Below are 26309 nucleotides of genomic sequence, written 5' to 3' on the forward strand. Positions count from 1 at the left end.
AATAAGATAAAAAGCGGCAAAGATACACAGCAGACCCCTGCCTGTCTTTGCTCTCACACTGTCACGATCTGCTTCCTTTCCAATAGCCTGTGTGCCCACACAGCGGCTCAGGCCATCTCCTGTGCAACAGCAGCTGCTGAGAGCAAGAAAAGCTTGGCATTTGTGCTGGGCTAGGGAAGGGATCACTGGAAGCAGAACTGCCCACCGCTGCCATCCTGACTTAGCTTAGGACTAGCGAAGGGAATGGGAGAAGTTGCTCATTTCCCACAGAAATGGCTCTTATCCAAAACATGCACTCCAGCATACCTCCTCCTCCATTGCTTTGAGCCAGTTAGATGAAAGCTTTCCCCTGAAACTTTCAGGTTCCCACCATCTATCACTACTCCTGAGCATAAGAGCAGCTGTGAGTGCACTACACCTCTCAGCACTATCCTCATGCAGGAGGATATTCCCCAAAAGAGAGAGGATTTAAGCTGTCGGTCTGCGGCTCAGGCTGGAGAATACTGCATGTGTGTTCAGAGCCTACTTGAGCATTGGCTTTCAACTCCCTGAGAAAGAATAGCATTGTAACCAAGAAACTGCTGATGACATTAACATCAAAGATAATGGGGGTTCCTGCCAAACCATTTTTTGGGAGGGACAGGCCAGGGAACCAAGATGAACTTGTCTGTGCCAGGTGCTTGCAAATCAACCCTTCCCTGGTGCCAGGGTAAAACAAAACCCAAGAACTCCACCACCCCAGGAGTTTCTTAAAACTTATAAACCCAACCAACTGCAGAAGTTTTAAAGCCATACTCAATGCTCAGATTACCCCAATCACACAAACCAGCAGCAAATCCGGCTTTTATTGCTCAAGTGGAACAAAACTTCAAGAGATAAAAACACAATTTGTGGGTGTTCCCTTCACCCGCTGACAGATGTAACACAGCCATTTTGAAACCACTTGTAAATGCCTTTTTTCTTTAAAAAAAAAAAAAAGCTATAAAGCCTGCCAAGAGAAGTATTTTGTGTGTTTATTTAATTTTTACTATTTTTTTCAAGTTGAAGAGTAAGGAATAAACTTTTATTCTCTTACAGGGTAAATATCAGATCTCAGGGCACTGCTGTAGTCTCCTTGGCTAAACTGCCACCACAGCTCCTGCCTTCCATAACAATTAGGTGCTATTAGCCCTCAAAGGTGCTCTGACAGCATCCAGCTTCATCAGCTCTGGTGTGTGTGCGCATATGCACACATTGATGTACTGCTTTATAATGCAAACCATATTTATTTTTTCCCCTGAAAATGTAGTATATTTTTAAACTTTTCAGCACGGTGAAAACGGATATCTCCTGACCTTAAAATCCAAAGAGCATGTTCAAACCCACAAGAGGAACTAATTTGGGGCATTTGATTTACGGCTGAAATTTCAATTTGAATTTGTTTTAAGTGTAATCACAAACTGAAAGTCTGGCAGCTGGGTGTTTTTCAGAAAATAAATAAAAATATTCAGTGTACATCTGCATTCTAGAGAGAGCATTTTACAAGCCTAGTCCTGTAGTGGGAACAGATGTAGCTAAAGCATTAATTTGTTCTACAGGTACAACGTGTAAATGGGAGCATATGAGAGAGTGTGTGCCTACGTCTGTGTGTCTGTGTGTCTGCTACGTGCCTGCATCTGAGAGACAGAGCCCGACTTTGGGGTGGGTTTTTTTGAAAGTGAGAGAACAAGAGCAAAAGGAGTAGTGGCCAAGGAGGCATGGGGGGATTACAAGGATTTAGGTCTTTAAACTGCAGACCACCTAACAAGATCACTCTGAAATGCCACTAATTTCAGTTAAGGCCACAGACCTCCCTTCCTCTGCCCTCCCTCTCTCCCCCATTGTAAACAACTAATCCCAGCAGAAAACAACAGAGAGCAAAATGTACACACATTCTGCAACATTCCAGGTCCTTCTTTATCTTTTATTTATTTTTCTAAAAGGTCAGCGTATGTATGGAGGGAGGGGGGAGGGGAAGAAAGCCAAAAAAACCTCAAGTCCATCTCTTGTGTGGGCTTGAAGGAAGCTGGGAGAAAGCAAAGTCCAAGAGCACACAATATGGAGCTTTTATAGCACAGCAATTCCTGGACTCAGCTTACTTTCCCCTCCCTCTATTTGTGGCAAAGTCACATAGCTTTAAACCAAAGGACAGGGTGGTCGATTACATCTGAAAGAAATGTAAAGAATTGAGAAAAAATTCCATCTCCTGTCGAAATTATAAATAAGGAAGTATTAATCCCAGAGACAGGCTGATTTATGCAGCCCTGGAACTGCTGACTTTCAGCCCGAGTATCGGTCTATAAATCAAACTCTTAAATCAAGTGTGTCAATCGCTGCAGCACTGTGATACTCAGGCAAAGCAAGGCACCTACCACTGAAAGCAGGAAGACTGCCAGGGGACTGAGGTGCCGTACCCTTCTTAATTTTCTGAAGTGTAAATCTGAGATCAAACATCCTTTGGGGGAACGGGAAATCAAAATACGCAGTGCTCAGCACACCGGGAGCAGGCAGCAGGAGTCCAAGACACAACCCCCTAATTACAGGCTACCCACTGATTATTTAGGACTCTGTGATTAAAGTGATGAACGCTCCTGGGAGAAAGGGGCTTAAGTAACTGAGGTCAAGACCTCAACTGCAGCTCTCGCCCTGGTTGTGCAAGCTTAGGAAGGTATGAATGTCACAGGTTTGCCTTACAGCAAATCTCCTGAAATGCCAATGGAAGTTATCCAGGCCTGGTACTTTAATCCAATTGTGCCAAAACCCTGACATAATCTCTGTTGGGCAGCAAAGCAAATGAGGTGTCTATAATGCAATGCTTAAAACTGTAGACTCACAAGAAAGCAAGCCTGGAGCACAAAGCCTGGGACAGCCTGTTGGTACCGTTCTGCCCTGCCAAGCAGTCGGGTCTCGTGCGCCTCCAGATGAGCTACGAAACGGAGAGACTGACGCGGGAGTTAAAAGCAAAGGGTGACATGCCTCAGCAGCTACTTTGCTGACTGAGGGGTAACAGATGTGAATTCCCCTGGGAGCAACATCCCCTTCTGCCCCGACCAAGGAGATAACAGCCACCACAGGCACCTTAACAATTCTAAGATGTGGCAAGGAGTCAGGGAGAGTTCTAAAACCTACCAGCAACCCCTGAAGGAATTGCCTGCTAGCTAGTGAGCTGGTGGCTGGGACTCACGATCACAGGGGTGAGGCATAAAGACCATGGAAAAACAGGGGAGAGGCAAAAACACTAATAGAGAACTTGGGAACCTGAAATATTGCCTTTGCCAGCATGCTTTACACACCAATACATTTTTACACACAAACACAAGAACTCCGGGCACTATGAATCTCACGCTATACACTCAAGTAAATACCAAAGCCTACAACAGATGCCAGCAGTACATGCTATAATTTATAGATATATTTCAAAGCAAGCATTCGTAAGTGAATTTGGCCTTTGATCTCCTGTTTTTCCCCTTGGGGGTAACAAAATCATTCTACCCCTCTAAATTCTTCGCCCGTCTCTGAGGGTGTTTTCACTAAGGAACTTGTTTCATGTCTATTTTCTAGCCAAGCTCATCACTGTGGTATGGCTCCTTTACACTTCTTCCCCACACCCTAAACATTTTGCATTACATATTGCATATACTTGCCAGCACTCGTATTTTCCAGTGAAAGTTCAACTGACCTTAAAGGATTGCCTCAAACATACCTTAATGTGTTTTATTAAGTGAAACTTTGGGTGCGGGGGGAGGTCGCCAGGAAGGTCATGCCTCACCTCTGAAACTTCCCTTACATCCAGCTCATCTTGGAACAAACAAATTGGTGGCCTTTTATGTAGCTGTAAGCTCAGGGCTGCACACTTCAGCAAAAGAATGCTGAAAGGAGTTTACACTGGGAAACCCCACACAGAGGAAAACTGATCACCCTCTGGATTCTCTTTTGCAGAGTGGGAGGTGTAGGCCAGGTCACGATTTTACAGACACTTCACTGATGGCCAGGAAAAGCTACTTGTGTCTATGTGAAGGAAACAAAGCAGGAAAATTATATGTTCACTACCACCTCTAGGTTTGCTTCACTTTTCCACCAACTGAGACAGACTGAGCGAGGTAACAGGCACAGTAAAAGGAGACCTTCTCTGGGGTTCTGGAAGCACAGTTCTGAGTTGAGAGCTGTGGCCCTTCATAAGACATTATTGGTTAAGTCAGTTTCCATATCATGTGAGCTAGGTTGACATGGAAAAGGTTTCTGTAAATGTCACCCTTACAACTGAACATGGCTTCTTAGATCCAAGCTGAACTTGTTCAACCCTTGTCTCCTCAGGAACTCAAGAGGCACAATGTGATAATTTCTTTGTCTTCCATACCCAGGTGGGAGAAGATTTTAAAGAGCATCAGAGACATTCATACCCAGATTCTCACCAAAATCCAACAGCAATCAGCTGTTTGAAAAATCTCCATACTCTTTGATTAGACCCATGTGGTTAGCAGGAGACAGAAGCTTATTTATAGCTCTGAAGTCAGACATAACTCTGAAGAAGCAAATCAGCAGAATGAGAGCAGATATTTTAAAATGCCACTTTTCAGGGCTCATCTGTGCTTTAAGTTCAACATTTGATCTACAAGATGTTTCAAAAACTGGGATGAGCTCCCTGCACTATCAGGGAAACATCTGTATCTCAGATTAAAGAACAGGTGATTTATTTAAGACAGATTGATGTACCAGGAAGCTAGCCAGAACAATTTTTTTTTTTGAGGAGCTGCTAGTAATAATGTTTCAGACACAAGATAACAGGTATTATATGAGAAATTTCCTCAATACATTAGATACAGTAGAATCTTCAGTTGAAAGTAATTGAAAACCAGTTCTGCAAGTAGCTCCACTACTTCCTACTTACTAGTTTCCTACTTTGCACTTTCTTCCTCAATTTATCTTCCTGAAAGGAAACTCTGCTGGCCAGAGGTTGTCTCTATTCAGTATCTTACATAGCATGTGCAGTGAATTAAATAGCAGAATGAAAATTGTAATTCCTGACCAAAAATGCTCACAGTTTAAAACCTAGAGGTGTGACAGAAAGGACAGAACTGTTACATAATCAAGAGAAATAAGACCCCTTTTTACAGGTAGGGACTACAATACATATAGTTTTCTTCATGAATTTAATTTTTATCCATATCCATTATATAGTTTATCCATATATTTAAGATGAGCATGTGCTTTTTCTGAATGAAGCTCTCACTTTTCATCTGCTTTCTGCGATATCTATTCTAAACTCATTCTTCATTCCAGGGAGGCAGGGACCCAACTGGCAGTGCAAGATAAAGTGTCCAGGAGACAACAGCCATCTTAAAAAATGGTTCAAGATACAAAATGCTTGGGAATTTCAGCATTAGCAGATCTTTATTTTCAGCTTTGCAAGCTATGGTGCTGGAAACAACTTCACCTCCTCATTCCTTTTCGTGAGGTTAGGTACTGTAAAATATGTTGCCTTGGCAATAGGATCATGCCTTTGTACTGCCAGTGTCCAAGGGGACAAAGACTACTCATGCACTGAACCCCTACAAAGACTCAATTCCACCCTGGTTTTAATTACAACTTTCTTCAAACCACTGACTGTTTCTATGTCAGGTGCTGATTTGGCACTATTGAGGAAACAACCAATAAACTTCACAATCAATCTGCAGTTAGTAGTCAATCCAGCTCGCCCTGCTTGTTGTTTTCTTCCTTTGTACATTTTCTCATACAAAGTAGCAATAAATTGAAGACATGTGGTAAACTAGAGTAGCCTTAACCAGTCACATGTGGTCTCTCTCCAGTGCCCTCACTGAGCAGAATTACATCTGTCCATCTACTTTCACACAGGTAGCCAGAACACCTTTAACAAAATCCAGTGCATAACTTACTGTCTTCACATGACTGAAGAAGGATGATGCTAGTTTTGGCTGAAAAACCATTTTCAGTGCCAGTTCTTTCTTCACATATCTGGGTACTTTAGTCCTTCATACTAATTTTTACTCCAGCCTATTCCTCCTGCCCAGGGAGTCAGAAGCCCAAGGTTTACCACATCTTCCTGTGGTGCTCTTCTAACTCTCCCTCTGTCCTCAACACTCACATCACCTCCCTGCAGTTTGTAACTCAAGAAGCCTTCGGTGTCACCTCCCTCGCATTCCAGGTTTCCTGATGCTGCAACACTTTGTAATTTGCCGGCATCACAGTGCAGCCTGACCCAAAACATATCTGCCTTTTTAACCCCTTCCCTTTCCAAAAGGTGACCTTAGCTGTGTGCCACAAGGGGAACTTCAGCAGTTCAGTTCAGTTCTTTTGGGTAGAATGTTTGTATGTGGTTCCAATAAGATGCTGCAAACTTTACAAGTAAAGATATGAAGGTTTTGTTCAATGATTCCTACCCCTGCACAAACTCAATAACCTCAGTCACACCTGCAGACCCACTCTTACAGTTCCTGTACAAAATGCCCACTGCATCAAGGCTAACTGGCAAATATCTGCTGCAAACTCCTTTCTGGAGGGTACACTCTCCTTTTCCCATTGCTAATCCTGGTTTGGGATACAGTTTTTCTGGTAAAACTACAGGTGAGACAGGTTTAGCTTCCTTGGTTTCTCTGTGAAGATCTGGTATTTTCTTGCTGTGGAGGTGAAATCTAGAAGCAAATCTTGGGCCATTTGCTCTCTCTGATAATCAGAGCAGCCTATTTATGATTTCCATAAAAACATCATTTGAAGCAGAATGCTTTCCTGTATTTCCATGAAAAAAGCAAAGCAGCTAAATACTTAATTTCAGACTATATCTACCACAGAGTCCTTATGGTACTGACCATATCAACAAGACCTTTTCAAAGCATGGCTTACAGCAGACTCAGTATTTATCTGAGCTTTTCATGCTTGCCTTCTCAACTAACCTCTAAGTAGTCCAAAGACCAGATTTTTTTCTCTACTAAAGAGTCCCTTCTCCTGAATCTTTACCAGGGAAACATTAATTTTCCACGACCAAGGAAAAAGGATATAATGTGCACATAAAATGGCCAAGCTCCTTCCCGTAAGTGTATACAGTGGGATGGTTTTACTAACAAACAAGAGATTTCGAAATATTTATCTGCAGGGATGGAATAAAGGATTCAACATGTTTTTCCTGTTAATATTATTTGTAACGCTCAGAGCGCTTCAGCACAAGGTCCTGTATGACCAGAGCAATTAGATGTTCCTGCTGCCAGAAGGTAGCAAACTAAGTAAAACAACAAGACTGGTAAAAATAAAGCCAGTGTTTGATAAAAACCAACAAACCAACCACTGAATGCTAAAACAAAAGCCAGAACAGGAACCTGAAACTAAATGAATCCATCCATATCTAGGTCTCATTTCAAAACAGCTAAGTGTGTCCAAGTCTACCAAATGAAACAACATTATAGAACCATAGTGTAATTTGGGTTGGAAGGGATCCTTAAATGATATGCAGTCCACACCCCCTAAATGAGCAGGGACATCTTTAGCTAGACCAGGTTGATCAGGCCCCATTCAGCCTGGCCTTGAACATTTTCAGGCATGGGGCAGTCCCAGCTCCTCTGGGCAACTTGTGCAAATGCCTCAAAACCCTCACAGTAAACAATTGCTTCCTTATATCTAGTCTATATTCTTTTAGTTTAAAGCCATTAGCCCTTGTCCTGTTGCAGCAGGCCAGGCTGAAGTTGAAGTAAGCATCAATTTTATAAGCACCCTTTAAGTTCTGAAAGGCCACAATGAGGTGTCCCTGGAGTCTTCTCTTCTGATGAACCCCGACTCTTTCAGTTTTCACAGGAGAAGTGCTTCAGCCCTCTGATCAGTATAATATCTGATCATATATGTTGTGGTCCATAGAGTTGAGAGGTGTGGGAAGAGAGACTGACAGTGAAGAATGAGGCAAAAAAAGTGGCTGAGTACCTCAGCCTTCTCCTCATCTGCTGTGACCAGCTTGCCAGCCATGCTTATCAGGGGGTTAAATCTACCAGGCATTACTTTTCATTTGCCAAATGGCACAATCCCCTGGGCAACCAAGCTTCAGTCAAGTCTGTGGGTGTTACACACTGTCCCTTTGCAAGAGAGCTACAATGAGGAGACTCCTGCCCCAAAGGTGCAGCAATCCAGGGACCCTCTTGTGCTGCTCCACCCCTGATGAAAACAGAGCAAAGAGAAGGGGCAGTCCTGAGCCACTACAGGGACTAAGGACACACACAGCTACTGCAGGAACATCCACACAGACAAGGTTTTCAAGCAACCTATGATTTTAACTCGATTAGTAGATTTTTTCCAACTATGTTACTCAGTGTAGTCGTTTGTCACTGAGCTCTAGGGAGCCATCCAGAGGGAAAAAAAGAAGTGTTTTGCCACTGCAGCCTGCCACCTGGGCAGCCAGCATCTCTCAGCACTCGTGCTGTTGTATAAATTACATCCCTCCCAGCTTGGTCAAGTATGTCCATCATTCAGCACATATGTAATCTTTGCTATTTTATTGTCTCATTGATGGAAGAATTAGCTGCACAGTGGGAAACACATTAAGAAAGGACTACCAATTATTTTGCCCTGTTACTAGCTTCTTTAATCCCCTGTAATCTCTTCTAAGGGGGAATTCATATCTACTCAAATCACTTCACAGGAGACATATATAATGTAATAGAAGCCCTACACACCAAAGCAAACAAACTCAGCTTCTGGTACTCCAGAGTATCAAATGCACCAGCCATTGCTAGAGGACAGATCATAATTTGCAAACAGTATGCAATGGACTGTCCAAACTAACCCCAGTTACTTGATCCATTCAGTTGGGAAAGTTATCATCACCTAGGCCATGACCTCTGTTCCTCCAGTAACGAGATACCTGCCTAAGAAGAGATACCTGGTTTTGTTCTAAGCACCTTATGGTGTTCCCACCTACACAGCAAGAATTTATCCTTTTCAGAAGCTGGTGTTGAATACCAGCTGTGAAGTTATTCAAAACCTTTCTTCTGGTTTGGAGATATAATTTGTGGATCTTGATGCTGCAGCAATTACGGCACAGGACCCTCAATCGGATAGGAGAACTACCAAGAAACAAACATTTTAAATTTTGGTTTTGGTGAGTTTTGTTTGTTTGTTTATTTTGTTTTGCTTTTCCTATATTGACATAATGAACTGAAGCTGCTGATCACTTTTGCAGCTCAGACAGGAAGAAAAAGAAAGATTCAACCCAGAGAAGCTAGAGGTCAAAGAAGAGGCAAGGGAAATACTAAGGCAGTGCCATGTAGCTCTTGATAAATGAACTTAGAATGCAGAGCAATTTTTGCATTTGGTTGTTCCCACTATCCCAACTTTAAAAGATTTATCTGATCTTCCTTTCTTCTGAGTTATATATACACCTTTGTCTTTTCCAGAAGTGTCTCACTGCAGTCCTCTCAGCCTACTGCTTCAAGCTGGTGTTACTGCAATGAACACTCCTGGGAATGGCTTTCAGTTACCACTCACATTTGACTTGGGCACTTTTATACTAGACCATTAGTCTGGCTGAGCTGCTCATGTCAGTATAAAAAATGTATATTCTTTAAATGACCCAGTTTTTATCCACTTCTCAATGCAATTTCAGAAATTTCTAATATACAACATCTTAGTTGGTAAAACTGCCTTACTTGTAGGAAATCTGCTGTGCAATATAAAAATGAGTTAGATCTGTCAAGGCACTTTATTATGCTCATTTTGACCCATATCAGACAACACATATTGACTTTCCAATTAAAGATGAAGACATTTTCTGAAGTTGTGATTAGATAAAGCCTAAGTTGTTTTAGAGACACTTGGGAGAAGAGGTGTTTATAAGGAGTTGTCCACTGTGGACAGTTTAGAGCAAAACCACATATAATTTATCCACCTGTTCCAAATGGATCCATCAACACGAGTAAGAATGATTAGCATTTTAACAAAAATCCATCAAATTTAACCAATGTAATGAAAGAGAGTCAAAATACATTGAAAAATACATAGAAATCCTTCAGTGCAAGCAAGGCTTCTTTCAACAAAACTCAGCAGCTAGAGTACTTCTGTTTCTCACTACCTGTGTATGCATGACTTCATGCCCCTCTAATCTTAAGACATATCATGATGCAATAAGAAATAATTTATCAGCTCAGTATCTGTGCAGATCTACATAATATTAATTAGAGTATGCTTTGCAATAAAGATCCAGGGTCTATAGTCTTAATTCTGTCTGGAGAGGAATATTACAAATCTGACTCCAGTGCATCAGTGTTCAGTAACCACAGAGCAGCTAAAGGGGGTAAAACCCCTGGGACTGTGAGGTTTTTCACTCTTTGGTGGCTATATTGTTTTCACCAAGAGTGACTAGGGATCACATTGCTTTCTAGAACTCACAAAAATGTCACCCCAAAAGTCAGTTTATCTCTCTTAAAAATAATATATCACCAACTTTACAATGCTTGTGGAATTTTGCGAAATGCTTAACATAACAGCTCTGGGACCGATTTAGGATTTAGAGCACTACTAAATGCCAATGCAGACAAATACAAGATGATTTGAGACTCTTCATAAAAAAATAGTGCTATTTATACACTTAGCTGCCTCTGCTATTTAATGGTAGAGCTGCTGACCTCACATGCAAAACTAAACCATTATGATTGTGGCATCAATTCATTAATCAAAATGACAGAGGGTCTCATGATCAAATGAGAGAGGTTCCTTTACTTTTTATGACAGTAGTGCTTGTGATACAGCCATACTGGATCCATCTGTGATTGAACTGGAAACCAGCTATTTTCTATACTCAATGGAATTCTGATTTATGATGTGCTTGAAATTACTGTGGATTTCTATTAAAGACAAACACTTTGTGGTAAGGTACCATACTTACCTGTAATTTAGTTATGTAACAGTAGTATCCTCCATAGACCCCACATCCTTTGGGGTTTTATGTTTTTCAGATATGCAACTTTCAGAGCCAACTTGGCATTTTTTAAGAGTTTGGCCTTTTTCCTGAGGCCATAAGCAAACCTCAAGCCATGAAGGAGCAGAGAATTTATACAGGTCTGCACAGACTCAATCAGCAGTTTCCTTTCCACTGACATCCACAGGAAGCCAGCATGTATGGAAAGATGGGGGCATGCAGACATCAACAATTACAGACAGGCCACTTTTCCCACATTTGGAAATGTACAGCTCAAGGCTAACTATTTAGTCAGTGTCTTTAGTGCATGAGAAACCGCTACTAGTTCGCAGATTTTCTCTTTGAAAAGTTTATTAATTTATTCTATTACTCAGCATAGGCAACGGTAAAGTAAAGGCTGCAGGATGACAAAAGAAGGGCCAAAGAAAATGACATTTTAGGTGAAGCTGTAATGTTCAAATGTGAGAAGAATATTTCTAGCTGGCAAGCATACCACTTTAAAATATGCTTTGTGCCTCAAAATATTTTAGGGATACTCACTGATCCAGCCACTAAAATAACACTTGGAAGAATGACACACAAGCTCATACAGACTCATACATCCACTTAACTTACTTACACATTCTGAAGATGACAGGGTCTACTGTAAAAATAAGACATTTATGTTCCAAGACTCTTTTAGTTCATTTCACTTGTGCTCTTCTGGACTGCTTATAGAGACTTATTTATGACTTGGTCTTTGGAAACACACCCCCTGGTATCATCTCTTCTGGCTGAGGATTCTTTACAGGACAAAAATTACTCACTCAGGATCTATCTAGAAAAAGAAACTGCAAATTTAGGGAAGTAAGGTACAAAAGGTAACTTACCCTTCCTCAATTGTAACAGAATTCATGATGATACAGTTTGTTATCTTAACTCTGTCTTTTATGGTACACATGCTGCCGATGATGGAGTGTTTGATGGATGTCTTCTCTCCAATTTGTGTGGATGACCCAATGATACTGTCTGACCCAATCTAGGGAAGAAAAGAACAGAAACTAGCAAAAGTACATGGAGCTCTCTGATATGTGTTCTCCAAACACCTCTCCCAAAGCACGTCTTAAGCACTCATCAATAAAATTTACCCTGCTCTACCCTGAAGGATCCTTGGCAGAGGAAAGATCTGAAAATTTAGGGCCCATTCCGCAGACAGACAGTCTTCCCAAGGTCTGTTAGCCTGGTAAAACTCCTAAAAAAATCCAGTGGATCTGGCGTTGTAGGCTTCATGCAGAAAGGTAAGCACGGTAGGCACGTTCCTGCTGGTACTCACTGGTTTCACTCAGGTTTGCCCTGTGAGACCTGTTAAAGGGAGGCTTGAAGCTGGCATTCAACCAAAACACATTAGCAAGAAGCAAAGCTAAAATACTGATCCTTTCTGGGTTTGGTGTCCTCAGGGAGGCAAACTGCTCAACTACCAGGAACTGCCACGAGGGAACAAGAGGCTGCAGTGTCTGACGTGGCAGTAAGACAGACTTTTACCAAACATTTTAAAAGAGAGAGACTGAAGGGCAGGAACCCATGGGTGAGCCTATAGAAGACTCTGGGCTGCATCACCTACGTTCCACCATTCCACACTTCAGAACTTGGCTTCACTTCCAACAATGGGACTGAATTTTAGCAAGCAGTTCGTGAAACAAATGGCTGCAGACTACTGAAAGAACAGAGATGGGAAAAGGCAACACTTACCATGCCTCTGTCAGTGATCTGTGCAGACCCATGAACCAGTGACTCTTCCAGTCCCAGATTAAGCAATAATTTGGGAACCTACATGAAAAAACCCACATCACAAATTAACATGATAGTGCTGTACCCACAAGTTACATAAACAGCTCAAAGATGGCTTTGGTTTCCATTGCACAAGGGTATTTGCCACAAACATTTTAAATTATGGGGAAAGGTAGGTCACTGCACTTCAAATGTCCACCAGTTATGTGTGATTTATCATCTCTCACTTCTGTAAAGGACACAGGTACACTACTATCACAGTGCACTACATGTCTCCTTTCAGCTCAGCTTCCCACCTGTGGAGAAGCAGTGGCTCAGCAGCAGCAAGCAGGCTGGCTCCAGGTGAGCACAGTGACATCCTGTACATCACCACAATATCCAGCATCTGCCATTCCTAATGCAGCTCAGCTTGTTTTACACTGTCCAGTAAAGCCAGGGAGGGAAGCAAGTAATAACAAATATAAACCAGTAAACTGGCATAAAAAGATGACTGTGTCCAGCCCACTCCATAAGATAGCACTCTGAGGCATGGGCAACAAAATTGTATTTTGGATATTTAAGTAGAAAGAAACTAAAGATGATCAAGTGGCTATTCCAGATGATGGAAAGCTGCACAAGAAAAGGCTCTTGACAGGGAGAAGGCAGGTGTTAGATAAGCAGACAGAGCAGCAGTAGGTAATAAAGAGAGACACAGCCCATGAGGTAGCCAAGAACAAATCCATGGAGAGCAATTCTGAACTGGCTCCTGAAAGGAAGGGGAACTAGCATTGTAGGAGATGGGATATCACTCCATCATTCCTTCTTTTGTGGGTGAAAGAGCAGCCTGAGGCATTCTGCATCTCCTGGCTGAAGTCAAGGTCACACAGCACAGAAGAAATGATGACAGCAGGGATGGGGATGTCAGGGGTGATGCTGTGTATCATGTCTCTTGGTAGGACAGGAAGACAGCGATGTGGAACTCTGCACATGCTGCTTGGCCATCCACGATGTGGGCACTCACTGTCCATCTGGGAGGTCATCTGGAGTCTCAGCACAGTGATGGTGAAACTGAGTTTGTCTCAAGGGAGGAAGCAGCACTCATTAAGTCTTCCTTTTCTCTACCCAAGCACCTATTTTTACAAAACTCTTAGAAAAGCTTCTCTCTGAGATGTCTATTGCTCTGTTAAATTTGGCTGAATGTTGCCAGCAATTTCCAAAGCTGCTATTAAGGAACTGCTATACAGTACAGTTGTGTAAAATTATTTCCTTAGAAAGCTGGGATAACAAGAGCTGGTGGCTAAGGAATGAACCTCAAAAAGCAAATCTCACAGATCTGAAGAAGATGGGATCAGATGAGCTCAGATTTCTGAGCTATAATTTCAATTTGCTTGTTGCCCCAGTAGACATTTTCACATCTGTAGCTCTTTATACCTTGAAGTTGGCCCTTCCCACTAGACTTGGATTTTGTTTATTTTTTAAATGCAAGAGTAGATTAGAGCCTTCAGTCCAAGGTGCAGGCACTGCAGAAAACCACCAGGTTACCAGAACACCACAAACTAGGCAAATCCACCTGGATGATGCTGGCTGGGTGAAGAGATGTCCCAACATGTCACCTGACACAAAGATCCAGGACAGGAACACACACTAAAGCACACCTACAGCATAGGTTGGAAAGATTCCTACTGTCCAGTGTTGATCTGCAGGAAGGGAAAAAATGAAGAAAGGCTCTTGACCTCCCCAGTGGAAAGGTGCTGGGGTGAAATAAATAAAGGATTTTACTGGCCAGAGCAAAGGCCTTATTAGAATCAGTCAGTGGTAGTGCAGCCTGAGGGGTAACCCACAAAAGCTACAAGCTCAAGCATTTTGCTCTGAAAAGAAAGGTTAGACTGGGGGCAGGAGTCAGAGGGAGTGCCTGGGTCAAGGGAAGGTTTAAGATGTGTTTGGATTTAATTCATCTTACAAAGAAACTATTTCCTGCTATTGAAGATAACTCCCTCCTGAACCCACCTGCCCACACACAGGCTGCAGGCATCCAGAAACCCAGCTGGAAGTGAAATGATGTGAGCAGTGTTTCCTCACCAGAAGGGCAATGGGTTAGGATGCCATTCCTACACAGCTACTGGACTGGACTGCTACTGCTATGTGAGTCTGTCCTTTGGGATCTCAGAGTTATAGGTCCCGACTTTGCAGCAAGGGGACCAGAATCTGGTCTGTGAAGGCCAAGACAAGAGCAAACTAAACACCCAAAATCTTCCTTAGAGACCAACAAAACAGGTAACCCTGCAACCTCCCCCACCCCCCCAATCAAATTAAATGTGCATCTTTTATGAGGATTAGCAAGAGAAACAAAATGCAGTGGCACTGAAAAAAGGAACTGCTTTCTCACAACTCCTCATTAAGCTCCATTTTATGTTTTACCTCCACATAGTTGCCTTAGAAATTTTACCATCCTGAAAAAGTTCAAAATTCAAAGAAATCCTTTCCAATGTTGAAGGCCCCAATGTGACTTCAAAACACTAATTCTTTGTACCACCCAGGAGCAAATATATTTCCTGAACTAACCAAAATGTAGAATATTTAGGTTAAAAAAAAACCCAACCAAAAACAAAAAACCAACACAAAAAATCCCACACGGAGTCTGACTGGCTTAACTCAATAACTTTTTACTGAAGTGGCTGCTGCCAAATGTACACGCACACTTCCCTTAGCTAGTGGTATTCTCCCTTAACCCTTTGGACACACTTGCTCCTGCTATTTTTGGGGAAGTTTTCTCTGACAGCAGTGCTGCCTTTCTTCCTCATCTCCCTAACAACAAAGCAAATCACTTTAGTTATGTGTTCCTCTACAAACATCAAGGAGAAGGAGCTCCAGTGTGTAAACTCATGCTGCCATTCCACAATTCTGATTTGCATGAATTAATCCATTAATGTTGTCAAAAAGAAAGCAACTCAGTCTGAAAGCAAGTGCAAGGCAGTGACCACTTCCAGAATTCCCAAAACAACTTTTTCATCTTTCCAGCCCCACTTCGAGAAATACTGAGTCTTTCCTTACTGGTCTTTCAAACCTAGAGGAAACTGTCCATTCATGACAGCAATGAAGTTCATCACTACCAGAGCAAAGTACAGAGAACTTGTATATTGCATCAGCCAGTGTAGTAAAAAAACCCCCACAACCCTGCCCCACAAAGATATTAAGAGCTTTTAATCACCAGCTTGTTAGGTAGTACAGGATTTCCCTAATTCTCATCTGTTATTTTTTTCTTTTATGAATTCTCAGTAGTGTGAAAGTGAAAGCTGCAACAGATGCTGCCTCAGATCAAGAGTTCACCTCTGTGTGTACCTGGAGTCCCACAGTAGGAAAACCTGTTCATAAAAGAGTCCTTTTATAATGGAAATCATTAGGCAAATGAAATGAAAGGGTAGATTACATCGCTTTTCAAATTGTTAATAATCTTTGCTATTATCACAAACAAACATCTGCTAGAAAGAGTCCAGTCAGAACTGACCTTGCTTTTAGGGCATGGAGGACATTGATTAAATGAGCTATCAAAGTTACTTCCATTCTTATTTTCCACACTTTGTGGCTCTTTGGCTGCAGGTCTTGCCGCTCCCAAAAACCCACAAGAGTGTGCACGGTGAGGGTTTTCTCAGCCAAATCAAATCTAGAGTAAATCAGTGACAGAACTGTTTCCTGGCCTCACGTCCTATCCAGCCAGCAGCAGGATGATGTGTGCCTGGATAACATGGCTCTGGTTCAATTCTCACATTCTCCTCAGCTGTGTCACAGGCAGTCACTCCTGCAGGGTGAAATGTCCTGTACTGCTGGATTCCCAGGTGGAACCTCTGTATTTTCCTCACCTGTCTGTTGGCTTCAATGTAGAGCCCAAGAGTGTTCACTCGGTAGCACAGCCCCTCCTTCATGATATGGACGTAGCAGCGCACCTTCCCTTCGTGGAGAGTTTCATTCATATCTCCTCTCTGATCATTCCAACAAGAGTTATCTGGAGCAGGTTTCAGCAAGCTATTATCTTCCTTTATGAAACTATAAATGTCTGGAGAACACACACATGCATGAAGTTAGACAGGATTTAATGAAATACCTTCTGAAGAGGAATACTATTAAAATACTGTTGGTGAAGGGAAATATTCACCTCACCTCATCTCCATGGCTAGATACTCAGCAATCATTAACAGATTTTATCACATGTAGTGAGTAAGTGCTTATTTTTATTCTGCAGGTGTGAATTAAGGAATCAGGACAGATGCAATGTTTTGCCCAAGGTCACACAAGGAGACAGCAGAAATACTAGAAATAAAATCCAGAATCTGAGATCCTGTTGAGTTCCCAGTACAGGGTGGTTAAGGCTTAGTCTGTTGTCCTACCCAATTTTAGGAACTCCCTCCTAAAATTACATTTTCAATAATGCATCTAACTTTTTTCCAGGAAAAAACCCCCAAACAAACTAGAGCTCCTAGCTGATTTGCTAATGGTTTACACCAAAATAAGGGAGGACAAAAAATGCATATAGTACACAATACTATTTGAAAAAGAAATCCACTAGAATATTTGCTAGGGAAAAAAGGTTCTGAGGAAAAAAAGCTGAGTGTCTAAAATAGTGTTTCAGGCTAGTTTTGTACTCTACTCCATAGCTCAGCTGTAGCATATGGGCTTTAAAACTTCCATAAACCCAAATCCTTGATATTGTACTGACCTAGGGATGCTTGCTCTTTTTTCTTTTGGTCCTCTTCTTTGTTGTCTAGTCCTTGCTGCAATGATGCAGGAGAAGAAAACTGTTTCCTAACCAGATGTGGAATCAGTTCACTCCGGAGAGATGTGATTGTCCTGGGGAAAGAGACACGTGAGGTCTGTGAATGCTAAAAATTATGTCTTCATTTTCTTTGCATAACATCATCAGACATTTTGCACACTTCATGAGGATGAACCAAAATAGCAAGACATTAAGACAATGTCCACTAGTCACCTGCTTCCTTAATGCATTAAAATATAAAGAAATATTCAAAATGAGGAAAAAGCTTCATTTTCAGAACTATGTCCCCTATAGTTTAACAGATGTGACTATAATTTAATATGCCATTATCCTACAATTCATACTTCTGTGCAGATGGAATGCAGAAAGTACCAACATTGTAATGACAAAAACTGAAGTCACTTTATATGGCTTAAAAAGGGCATCAATTGACTGGAAAAGAGAGAATAAAGCACCCACAGAGGGAAAACCTAAGTAGCTCCTCTTCTCTGTGATAAAACTATGGAAATGCTCAAGAATATATGAAATATCAGATCGCTGAAGTAAAATTTTTATGATGCATTAATGATATTCCTGTTCAAATGACAGATCCAGAACATTTTAAAGACTCAATCCATTAACAAGAGAAATTAAGACATTTCAGTTTAGGTCCCAAGACCTTAATTTTCTTTAGATGCTCCAATATAAAAGGTGTAAGTGAACAGAAAGCTTCCAGAGGCTTCAGCTGACAATACACCCATCTTCTCCTTGTACAGAATTCCACTTTTATGGTATCCATTCTGATACCCCAATACTAGGAGGTGGGGAAATCAGGAGGAGTTTTATCCCAAATCACCTATGCCTTAAACAAGGGTCCCAATCACTAGTGTATCTCTACTCTTACATTGATTTATACATTGCAATGAATCAACAAAAAACTCTCCCAAAAGAGAAATATCAATGTAGAAAGTCTATTGTACCATGGGATTATAACCCTGCAAATTTAATTTTGACTATGAGAAGAAAATTTTATTTTTCAATAAAGTATGTGGGGAAAAAAACCAAATCAACAGTTTTTACAGTTGGAGTGCAGTCTTAAAATAGCTTTATTGTTGTTGTTTCATTATTTTAACAATCTCCATTTAGTTACTGAATTGTGGATTATTTAAAGTAGTACTTGGGAAAATCATGCGGAAAATGAACTCAAACTTGGCATGTGTAAGAGGAAGTGCTAAACTTCAGAGGAAGGGTTGGAGAACTAACACAGTGAATTTGGCTAGAGGAACTCAACAAATAGCAACCCACAAAGAAAGAGGAGTTGTTTAGAATAGAAGACAGCAAAACTAGGAACTAACTAACAGATTAAATTATGAAAGGCAAGTACTAGAATGAGTACAGTGAAAATTATTTTGGTTGGCAAAATCTCTAGCAAAGGGGGATCTTACACAGTTCAAACTTTAAGACCAGCTCAAAGCCCACCCAGGCCCCTGTTCAGGTCAATGATAGTGAAGCAGACCTAAGGACCAAAACAGCTTTTCCTGTCTCTAGCTTTGAAGGGAAGATTCAGATGTGATTGCCAGTTCAGCCCTATGAACAAATACAGAATGTTTCTTTTCCTTGACAAACTTTTTCTTCAGCCCTCAGTGCAGGTTGTGTCACATCCTCTCTCCTGCAGCCCACCTCTGAAACTTTGCTTTTATGTTTTATTACAGTCAAGGAAAAGCTCTAGCCTTTAGTCTCTCCTCCTGCTCGAAAATAAGATTATAATCACCTTCAGATAGCTGTATTTCAGGAACTAACCAAGTGAAACACTTCACTCCCTAATCACCGAATTTCTGCCTGCTAACCACTCCCAGGCGCGCTGGGCCGCGGCCGCGCCGCGCTCCCACACACGTGGGGCTGTGCAGATGGGCAGTTTACTAGCTCCCAGTGTTTGCCTGCAGCTGTGCCATTCAGCAAGGATTTCCTGCTTGGGTTTTATACTGCATCCAAAACCGACAATCCTCTGTTTCCCTCAGAGGCTGGCTATGGCATTTATAAGATATATTACCTATAAAATACCCAAGTATTTGGCAGTCTTAAATAGTCTGATGCAGAGGACAACACAACACGGTAGGAAATGAAAGCAGTGGAAAGGGGAAAAGACAAAGTTTCGCAGTTTTGCCTGGTTTTTGATGGTTTAATCTTTCTTGGCCAAACTCCTGAAGCTTTCCTGCAATTCTCTGAAGTGCTAGCCACATTCCTTTACCAAAGGTGGAGCAAATCTCTGGGTCATCCATAAGATGTGGCTCAGAAACACATCCTTCTTACTGGAAAAGGAAAACCAAGAAGGTTTGCCTCTGCTTGCTGTTGAAGCAATTTATATGCAACATTAAAGGAATTTGCCTTTGGAAAGTAATAAAAATACACAGTAAGGCCCTCTGTGAGAAAGATTTGGGAATTTTTCGCAACATATCTTGCAAATGAAGATATACAAAGTGATAGCATGAGACTATTATCTGACTGTCAACAGTGGGAGAAACCAAACATCTTGCTGGAACTAGGAAAGGAATTGAAATCAAAGGAAATGCAGAGGGACTGAAGATCCTTCATCAAAAAAGACAAAAATTAGCAGGAGTTTGGAAGAACCAACTGGCCTGTAACCTAGTGACTAAAGAAGACAAACCAAAAAGGTTTTTGATCTAGTGTATTTAAAATTCTTACAACTAAATCCCAAACTTCACATGACTATATTAAGAAGAAATAAATATAAGACTGTATAAGCTGAAGAAAGCACCGTTTTTATTCTCTTCAGGTTTTAAAACTTGGAGCACCCTGGTTTCTAAAGCTCCTTGTTTTCATTAGCACCAAGTGAAAATGAAATATGCACTGAGATCCACAGAAGGAAAAATCTGCTACAACCAGGAAAAAGAAAGTAAAAGGGTGAGTGGAAGAAGAGGAGGGCACACAAAATTTTGGCAGAAATCCAATTCTAAGCCAAGGTGGAGTAAGCATGCTCTTGACACCTCAGAGCAAACTCCAGAGGGTAGAGAGCATAAACATGAACCTGCCTTTGAGAAACATTTGCCAAAATAAATATGTTTTCATAAAATCTAGCCCAAGTGACAGGCCCTTTTTCATGACTTTTCATTCCCTAAACTTTGATTTTTGAAGTTCTATCTGTCTGTTTTCACCTCAACAGAAAGTTGCAGGTTTTTAATGAAACCACCAAAGATGGAGAGTGCTGTTAGATGTCTTCTTGTAAATGAAGAGAGGGGGACACACTAATCCCTGAAGCACCTTATGTGGCTCCAGAATCCCGAGAACAAGAGTTGGCAGCAATTTTGAAACAGGCTGAGACTGATCATATTTTAAGCATGCAAAAAGAAGTATCATCCCTGCCATTCATGCAGCAGGTCACAACTACAGGGGATGCTGGCAAGAGATGGTGCATAAATGGGGGAAATGAAGACAACTGGGCAGTTGAAATTCATGGTGCAAGTGCAAGAAAAAAAAGTAGGAATTCAAGTGAAGATGAAATAGTTAAATATCAAAAGAACCTCCTGGAAAATTCAATATTAAATGTATCTAAGAGATTAGAGCACACATCAGTTACTTGCAGTCAGCTATGTGGATTGCAGACTCAGACTCACACAATATAAACTTAGAATATTCAAGGTCAATTTTACTTAAAATCTAAAACATTAAGGGACAAAAATGGCTATTTGGTCAGAGAACTGTTATTTTACCAGCAAGACATAATTATACCTTTAGAATCCCTTTATCCCTGGTCCCTGTGCACTCTCTGTATTCCCAGTGTTTCTGGGATTTTTACATCTCATTAAAGGCACAGATAAGGTTCATGCTAAATTAAAAAGTTTTACTTGTGAAAGAACTTTGGGTGAAAACACCTCACCTAGGTCAATAAGCTTAACATTTAAACACAGCTATGCAGAGTGTTTCAGAAACTTTTAACTATAAATAAACTTAAAACAATCTACAGCATGGCAGAATTCAGTTTGTATCTATGTATGTTATATTATATTACATTACATTATGACCCACAGAGGGCCAACTTTTACTTGTTGCTGAAAAGCAATTGCCTCTGGGATGAAGCTTATTGAAACTTCAGCAAGAAATTAAGAACAATGTAGCCAACTGAAACACAAGAAGAATTTTGGGGGGAAAAACTCATACTGTCCCCTTAAAAAAAGACCCAAAAAAAGGACAAAAAAAGATTTCACAATTATGCTTTAATGGGCTATGATTTCTGTTCTTTGATATATGTATTGCTGGAGACTCTGTCATAAGACATAGAAAATAATGGTTCTGACCAATGAAGATAAGGAAAGGAATCTCATAAAATATTTTACAATACAAGAGTCTATTTGAATCTAAGTTTAGGTGACCTTGCACAAGTCTAGGTAACTGTAAGTGCTTTTTGGCTTGATCCACAGCAGGAATAGGAGCATCCACAGCAGGAACAGGAGCATCCACAGCTTCTGCTTCCTGCAGCTAATTCTCACCAGCTTCAGACCCTGAACACAACTGTCAGTTCCATTTACCGGCTGTCATTCATTTTCATTTTCCATGTTTAATGTTAAACACCATAAAATAGTATTAATGAGTATTAGCATTCTAATATCCTCCCTGTTTTATTAATCTGTGATGAAGCATGAAATCTACTCTTGCTGCCAGCACCCACCTGTGAAATCTGCTGTTACCCACCATGGGTAGCTGCAGGGGGCTTCCCTTGCTATCACTGTCAGCACAATCAGCTACATCTACAGGTGCAGATAGTGTTTGTGATTCCCCACTACAAACAAGCAGATCATTAGCCCTTTCATACCTATTTGTATCCTTTTTTTTTTTTTAAACAGGCAAATGTTAGCTCTTGTACAGCTATGCAAGTGTACACTGGGTTGGGTTCTGATCTTAGCTCCATGGCCTTCAACAGAGATTCTTCAGATCACATCAAAAGAACATGAGGCTGTATTTCAGACTGGTGCTCATAATTAATGTTAGAAATGTACACATAAATACAACTAAACAAATCCTAAGGCAACTTACAGTTTTGGCCAGAAAGGAGTTGCATGTTTATACAGAACAATAAAGATGTAAGAAAAAGGGAGGGAAGAATGAAAAAAAAAGAGGGTGTGTTGGACGAAAAAGAAAAGTTAATTCTGAACCCTGTAGGTACATAGTTCATGGTTCTCATCGTTTAAAGGATAAAGCCAAATAACATTTAAAAATTCCATGTAAGCTGGGAGCTCTCTTGTTGAATCTCAACGTTATTTTCTCCTGATCCTTTGATGGAGATTAAAAATTTCCATGTGAATACAAAGAAAGAAACAACAGTTACTCTGAGATTTTTTTCCCTGAGCATTTAATGCTCCAAACTAGAGCAGCCAGCCACCATTCCCATCTCCTCCCCCTTCCTTCAAGAAAAAAAAGTCAACTCACTTTGAAGAAAAGACAAAACAGACAAAACAGGGTCAGGGCAAGGGGGATTAGGGAAATGATATTTATATCATGGACCAAATTAAAATGTCAATGCAAGAGGCAGGCAAACAGCCCATGCCACATATATACACCAGGCATGTTTCCTCAAGGAAACAGGAAAGAGATTTGAAAAGAGTTAATGCAGTCCTGAGTTAATACCACCTGCCTCAGACTCAACACCACTTAAAAGACAGTGTTTGGGTCCATTTCCCACAACGCCGTTTTAACAAGCACAATGGAAAAAGGAATTACAGGACTTTTCCCCTTCTTCTCACTGATTCATTACTAAAAATGCTGGAATTTCTGAGACATGCTAAGAATGTGGAGAAAGCAGAGAAGGACTACATTAAAAAGGGAAAAAAAAAATCAAGTGATAAATCTCAAGGGTGTGCCACATCTCTGCAGAAGGCTAATTCTGCCCTTACATCTTGCAATAATCCTTTTGCCTTTGTTTGGTGTAACCAAGACCAATTATAATAAAGGAAAATTCCAAAGTAACCAGACAAGCCAATAAATTATCAGGCAATTAATTGTGCCTAATTTAATAACCTGCAGCACTTGTCACAGCATTAAACATCTGTTATATCTTGCTATGTTCTATTTCTCCTGTTCTACTCTCAAAATCTGGACCACAAAAAGAGCAAATACATTTCTCACACCCTGCCATAATTTCATATTAATTGTCAGTGTCTCCTATTTTTGAAGTTAAAAGCCTAGGGAGAAGACAAGGAAACTTTGAGAAATGTTCTACTAAAAGGTAATTCCACATGACTGCATTTGTGCTTCATTTGTCTTTCCATACTATTTTCTAACTAAAACCTTCAAGTCTGACAGCAACATACTCCCAAAGCTCACAAGAACGTGCATGACTCATTCAAAAGCCATTACACAGCAAGCCAGTAAAACTGCACAGCTTTGCAGGCTCAAGTTTATGAATGACTTCCCAAAACTGCAGAATCACCACCAAAACCCCACATTCTGGACGATGGAGGGAAAGCAGAAGACACGCAAGTGACAGTCACAGGCACCATAACACGGAGAGAAACCAGATCAAAGTATGAAAGGGATGGTATGGATGCAAACCACATAAAAGCTGTTCTCAAGTTCCACCAAGTCTGGATGCAGTTAAAGGAGCAGGGATCTAACTTCCACTTCTGCCAAAAAGCCCTTTGGGAAACAAGGCAGCTTTCTGAAAAATTGACCACAGAAATTAAAACTCCTCAATTACATACTCAAATCCTTTGAAAGCGTGTGCACACTCAGCTCAGGTCATCTAAGTAACCTTAACTCTGCCCACTTGCCAAACAGCCAGCAACACCCCACAGCTCCCAGCTAACACAGCTTTTGCACAGGAATGCCAGCAAGTTTAGACATTTTTAGAACTTCGCTCTGACCAAAAGTCTCTGAGGCCGTCGGAGGCCACCCAGGGTGTTTGGCAGGTTGTACACACTGCTGAGGAATGGATCCCATTCATTCCCAGACAGCATCCCATTCTTCTGAAACAAGCGCACCTGCAACAAATGGGACTCCTTGCCAGAACTCATCTTTCCCGTTTCTCTCCCACCTCTGCCTTTGCAGCCATCTGTGTCTGACTTACCAACTTTTTTCTAAGTGCCTTTGAAATTAGGCTCCTTTTCTGAAAAAGAAACAGGCATTCTGACAATTTGCCTAAACAAACACATATATATGATGCATTTGATAAGGCTGACATGTATCCATAAACTGATGAGTTATGTAAACTTTAGGTGCATAATTATGTATTTAAACACTTCAGACTCGTATAAAACATGTAAGTGTCAGAAAATCCAGACATGGCTGTAGCTTCTCCTGGGCAACCTCTTCCACCCCACACCACTATTGCATCACAGGCACTGGAGATGCCCACGTGACTTTACTCATTCTCCATGCAGATACTGTGTTTGGTGGTCTGCAATCAGACAGACCTATCCTCAGTTTGACTAATTTCTCTCAGCAGTCTGGGAAATAAACTGGAAGCTCTGATGTGGAATTCAATCCTGCTTCCACCTATACAAGTACCATTTCTATACCATTCTCCCCAGCAATCACTCTGCCTTAACTCCCATCCTCTATACTCATTGCTAATCTTTGCTCCCCGCCTCCCTGCAGGACAACTCTTCCGTTCTTTTTACCATGGCTTTTGCAACATGATCTTCTGTCTGTGATAAGACTAAACTTTTTTTTTGTCTTTACTTTATCCTTTCTTGGAAACTTTGAAAGCTTTTTGGCCAATGAATCCCATCTCCTCTTTTTCACAAGACAGCTTTTATTCATAATGTTCTTTCCAGGTGGCATTAATCCATAAAAGTTTGGTGTAAAATGCTGTAGGAGCTACAGTTCATCTCTGCATCTTTGATTTAGGGGAAATATCACTCCTTCTTCTCCATTCAGCTCTTAGACTTCTTCAAAACCAGTAGCTCAACTAGACAGCATTCAGCATTTCCCATAGACTATTGAAAATGTTATACTCCTTTCTTTTTTTCCGTTTTTTTCACTTTAAGTAAAGAAATTCACAATTGCTCCTCTTTGATTCAAGATTGTTCTAAGATCAATCCTTACCTCATGCTCTAGGTTCCTTATCATTCAAAATGGAACTCAAGAGTACCATTACTGATTGAATGATGGTTCACTAACTTAAGGAAGACACTTCTTAGCTACTCTATTCATGTATGAGTGCTCTATCATCAGTGGTAGCATTTACTGTCCCATCTATAGGCAGGAAGTTAGATGCCTAACTAGGCAGGAAGAGTGCTAGAGACATATTTATGATTGTTCATGCTTCATTTGCCTTGCTAAGGCACAATGAAATTTAACACTGAACACCCAGAATAAAAAAAAAAACAAACTATAAGAAAAAGCAGAATACTAGTAAGACAATAATTGTTTTCTCTCTTTACCCAAAATTCAACCTGTCAGTAAAAGGGGACTCAGCATTTCAGAAGGATATATCAGTGACTGAGGAGTTGTGGAAGAAGAGATTTAGACGCAAAACAGAGAGGGACAGAAAAGAAAACATTATCTTGAAAATTGTACATTCAGATCACCTGAGTGAAGAATACAAGGGCATTATATTTTTCACTGCAAGAGACACATATATGATATCATAGTATAAGGATTGTATCCTCACAGGGAGATGCCCAGTAAGGCAAGATAGTAACTTTACCCAAAGTATTACCTTACATGCAAGTAGTGCTGGGTACAGAAAATGTACTGCATTGATAAAAGGAATGTTTAGGGTGATACTGCCCAAGTGGCAATGATTTAAGAAGAAAAAAATCAATGGGAAAAAAAGCACACAAAGATGGGTAAACTAATTACTTCTTGGCTCTGAAATCACATCTTGTGTGAAGACAGAAGTCAGCTTGACTGAAGGTTACCCAAGGAAACTGA

At 40.9% G+C, this 26309-nt stretch overlaps 1 protein-coding gene across 2 annotated transcripts in view; it reads right to left on the reverse strand.

Annotated features, from left to right (window-relative positions):
• EIF2B3 (eukaryotic translation initiation factor 2B subunit gamma) overlaps positions 1–26309 on the reverse strand; it is a 95260-nt gene that overhangs the window by 12576 nt on the left and 56375 nt on the right. For both annotated transcript variants that reach the window (XM_063165979.1, XM_063165980.1), the window contains exons 6-9: positions 17385–17515; positions 16531–16724; positions 12656–12733; positions 11797–11945 (exon numbers count right to left, since the gene is read on the reverse strand). In XM_063165979.1, the coding sequence (XP_063022049.1) occupies positions 11797–11945; positions 12656–12733; positions 16531–16724; positions 17385–17515 (552 nt within the window). The remainder of the gene's footprint in view (positions 1–11796; positions 11946–12655; positions 12734–16530; positions 16725–17384; positions 17516–26309) is intronic.

The sequence above is a fragment of the Melospiza melodia genome, chromosome 11, assembly GCF_035770615.1.
Source record: "Melospiza melodia melodia isolate bMelMel2 chromosome 11, bMelMel2.pri, whole genome shotgun sequence".
NCBI lineage: Eukaryota > Metazoa > Chordata > Aves > Passeriformes > Passerellidae > Melospiza > Melospiza melodia.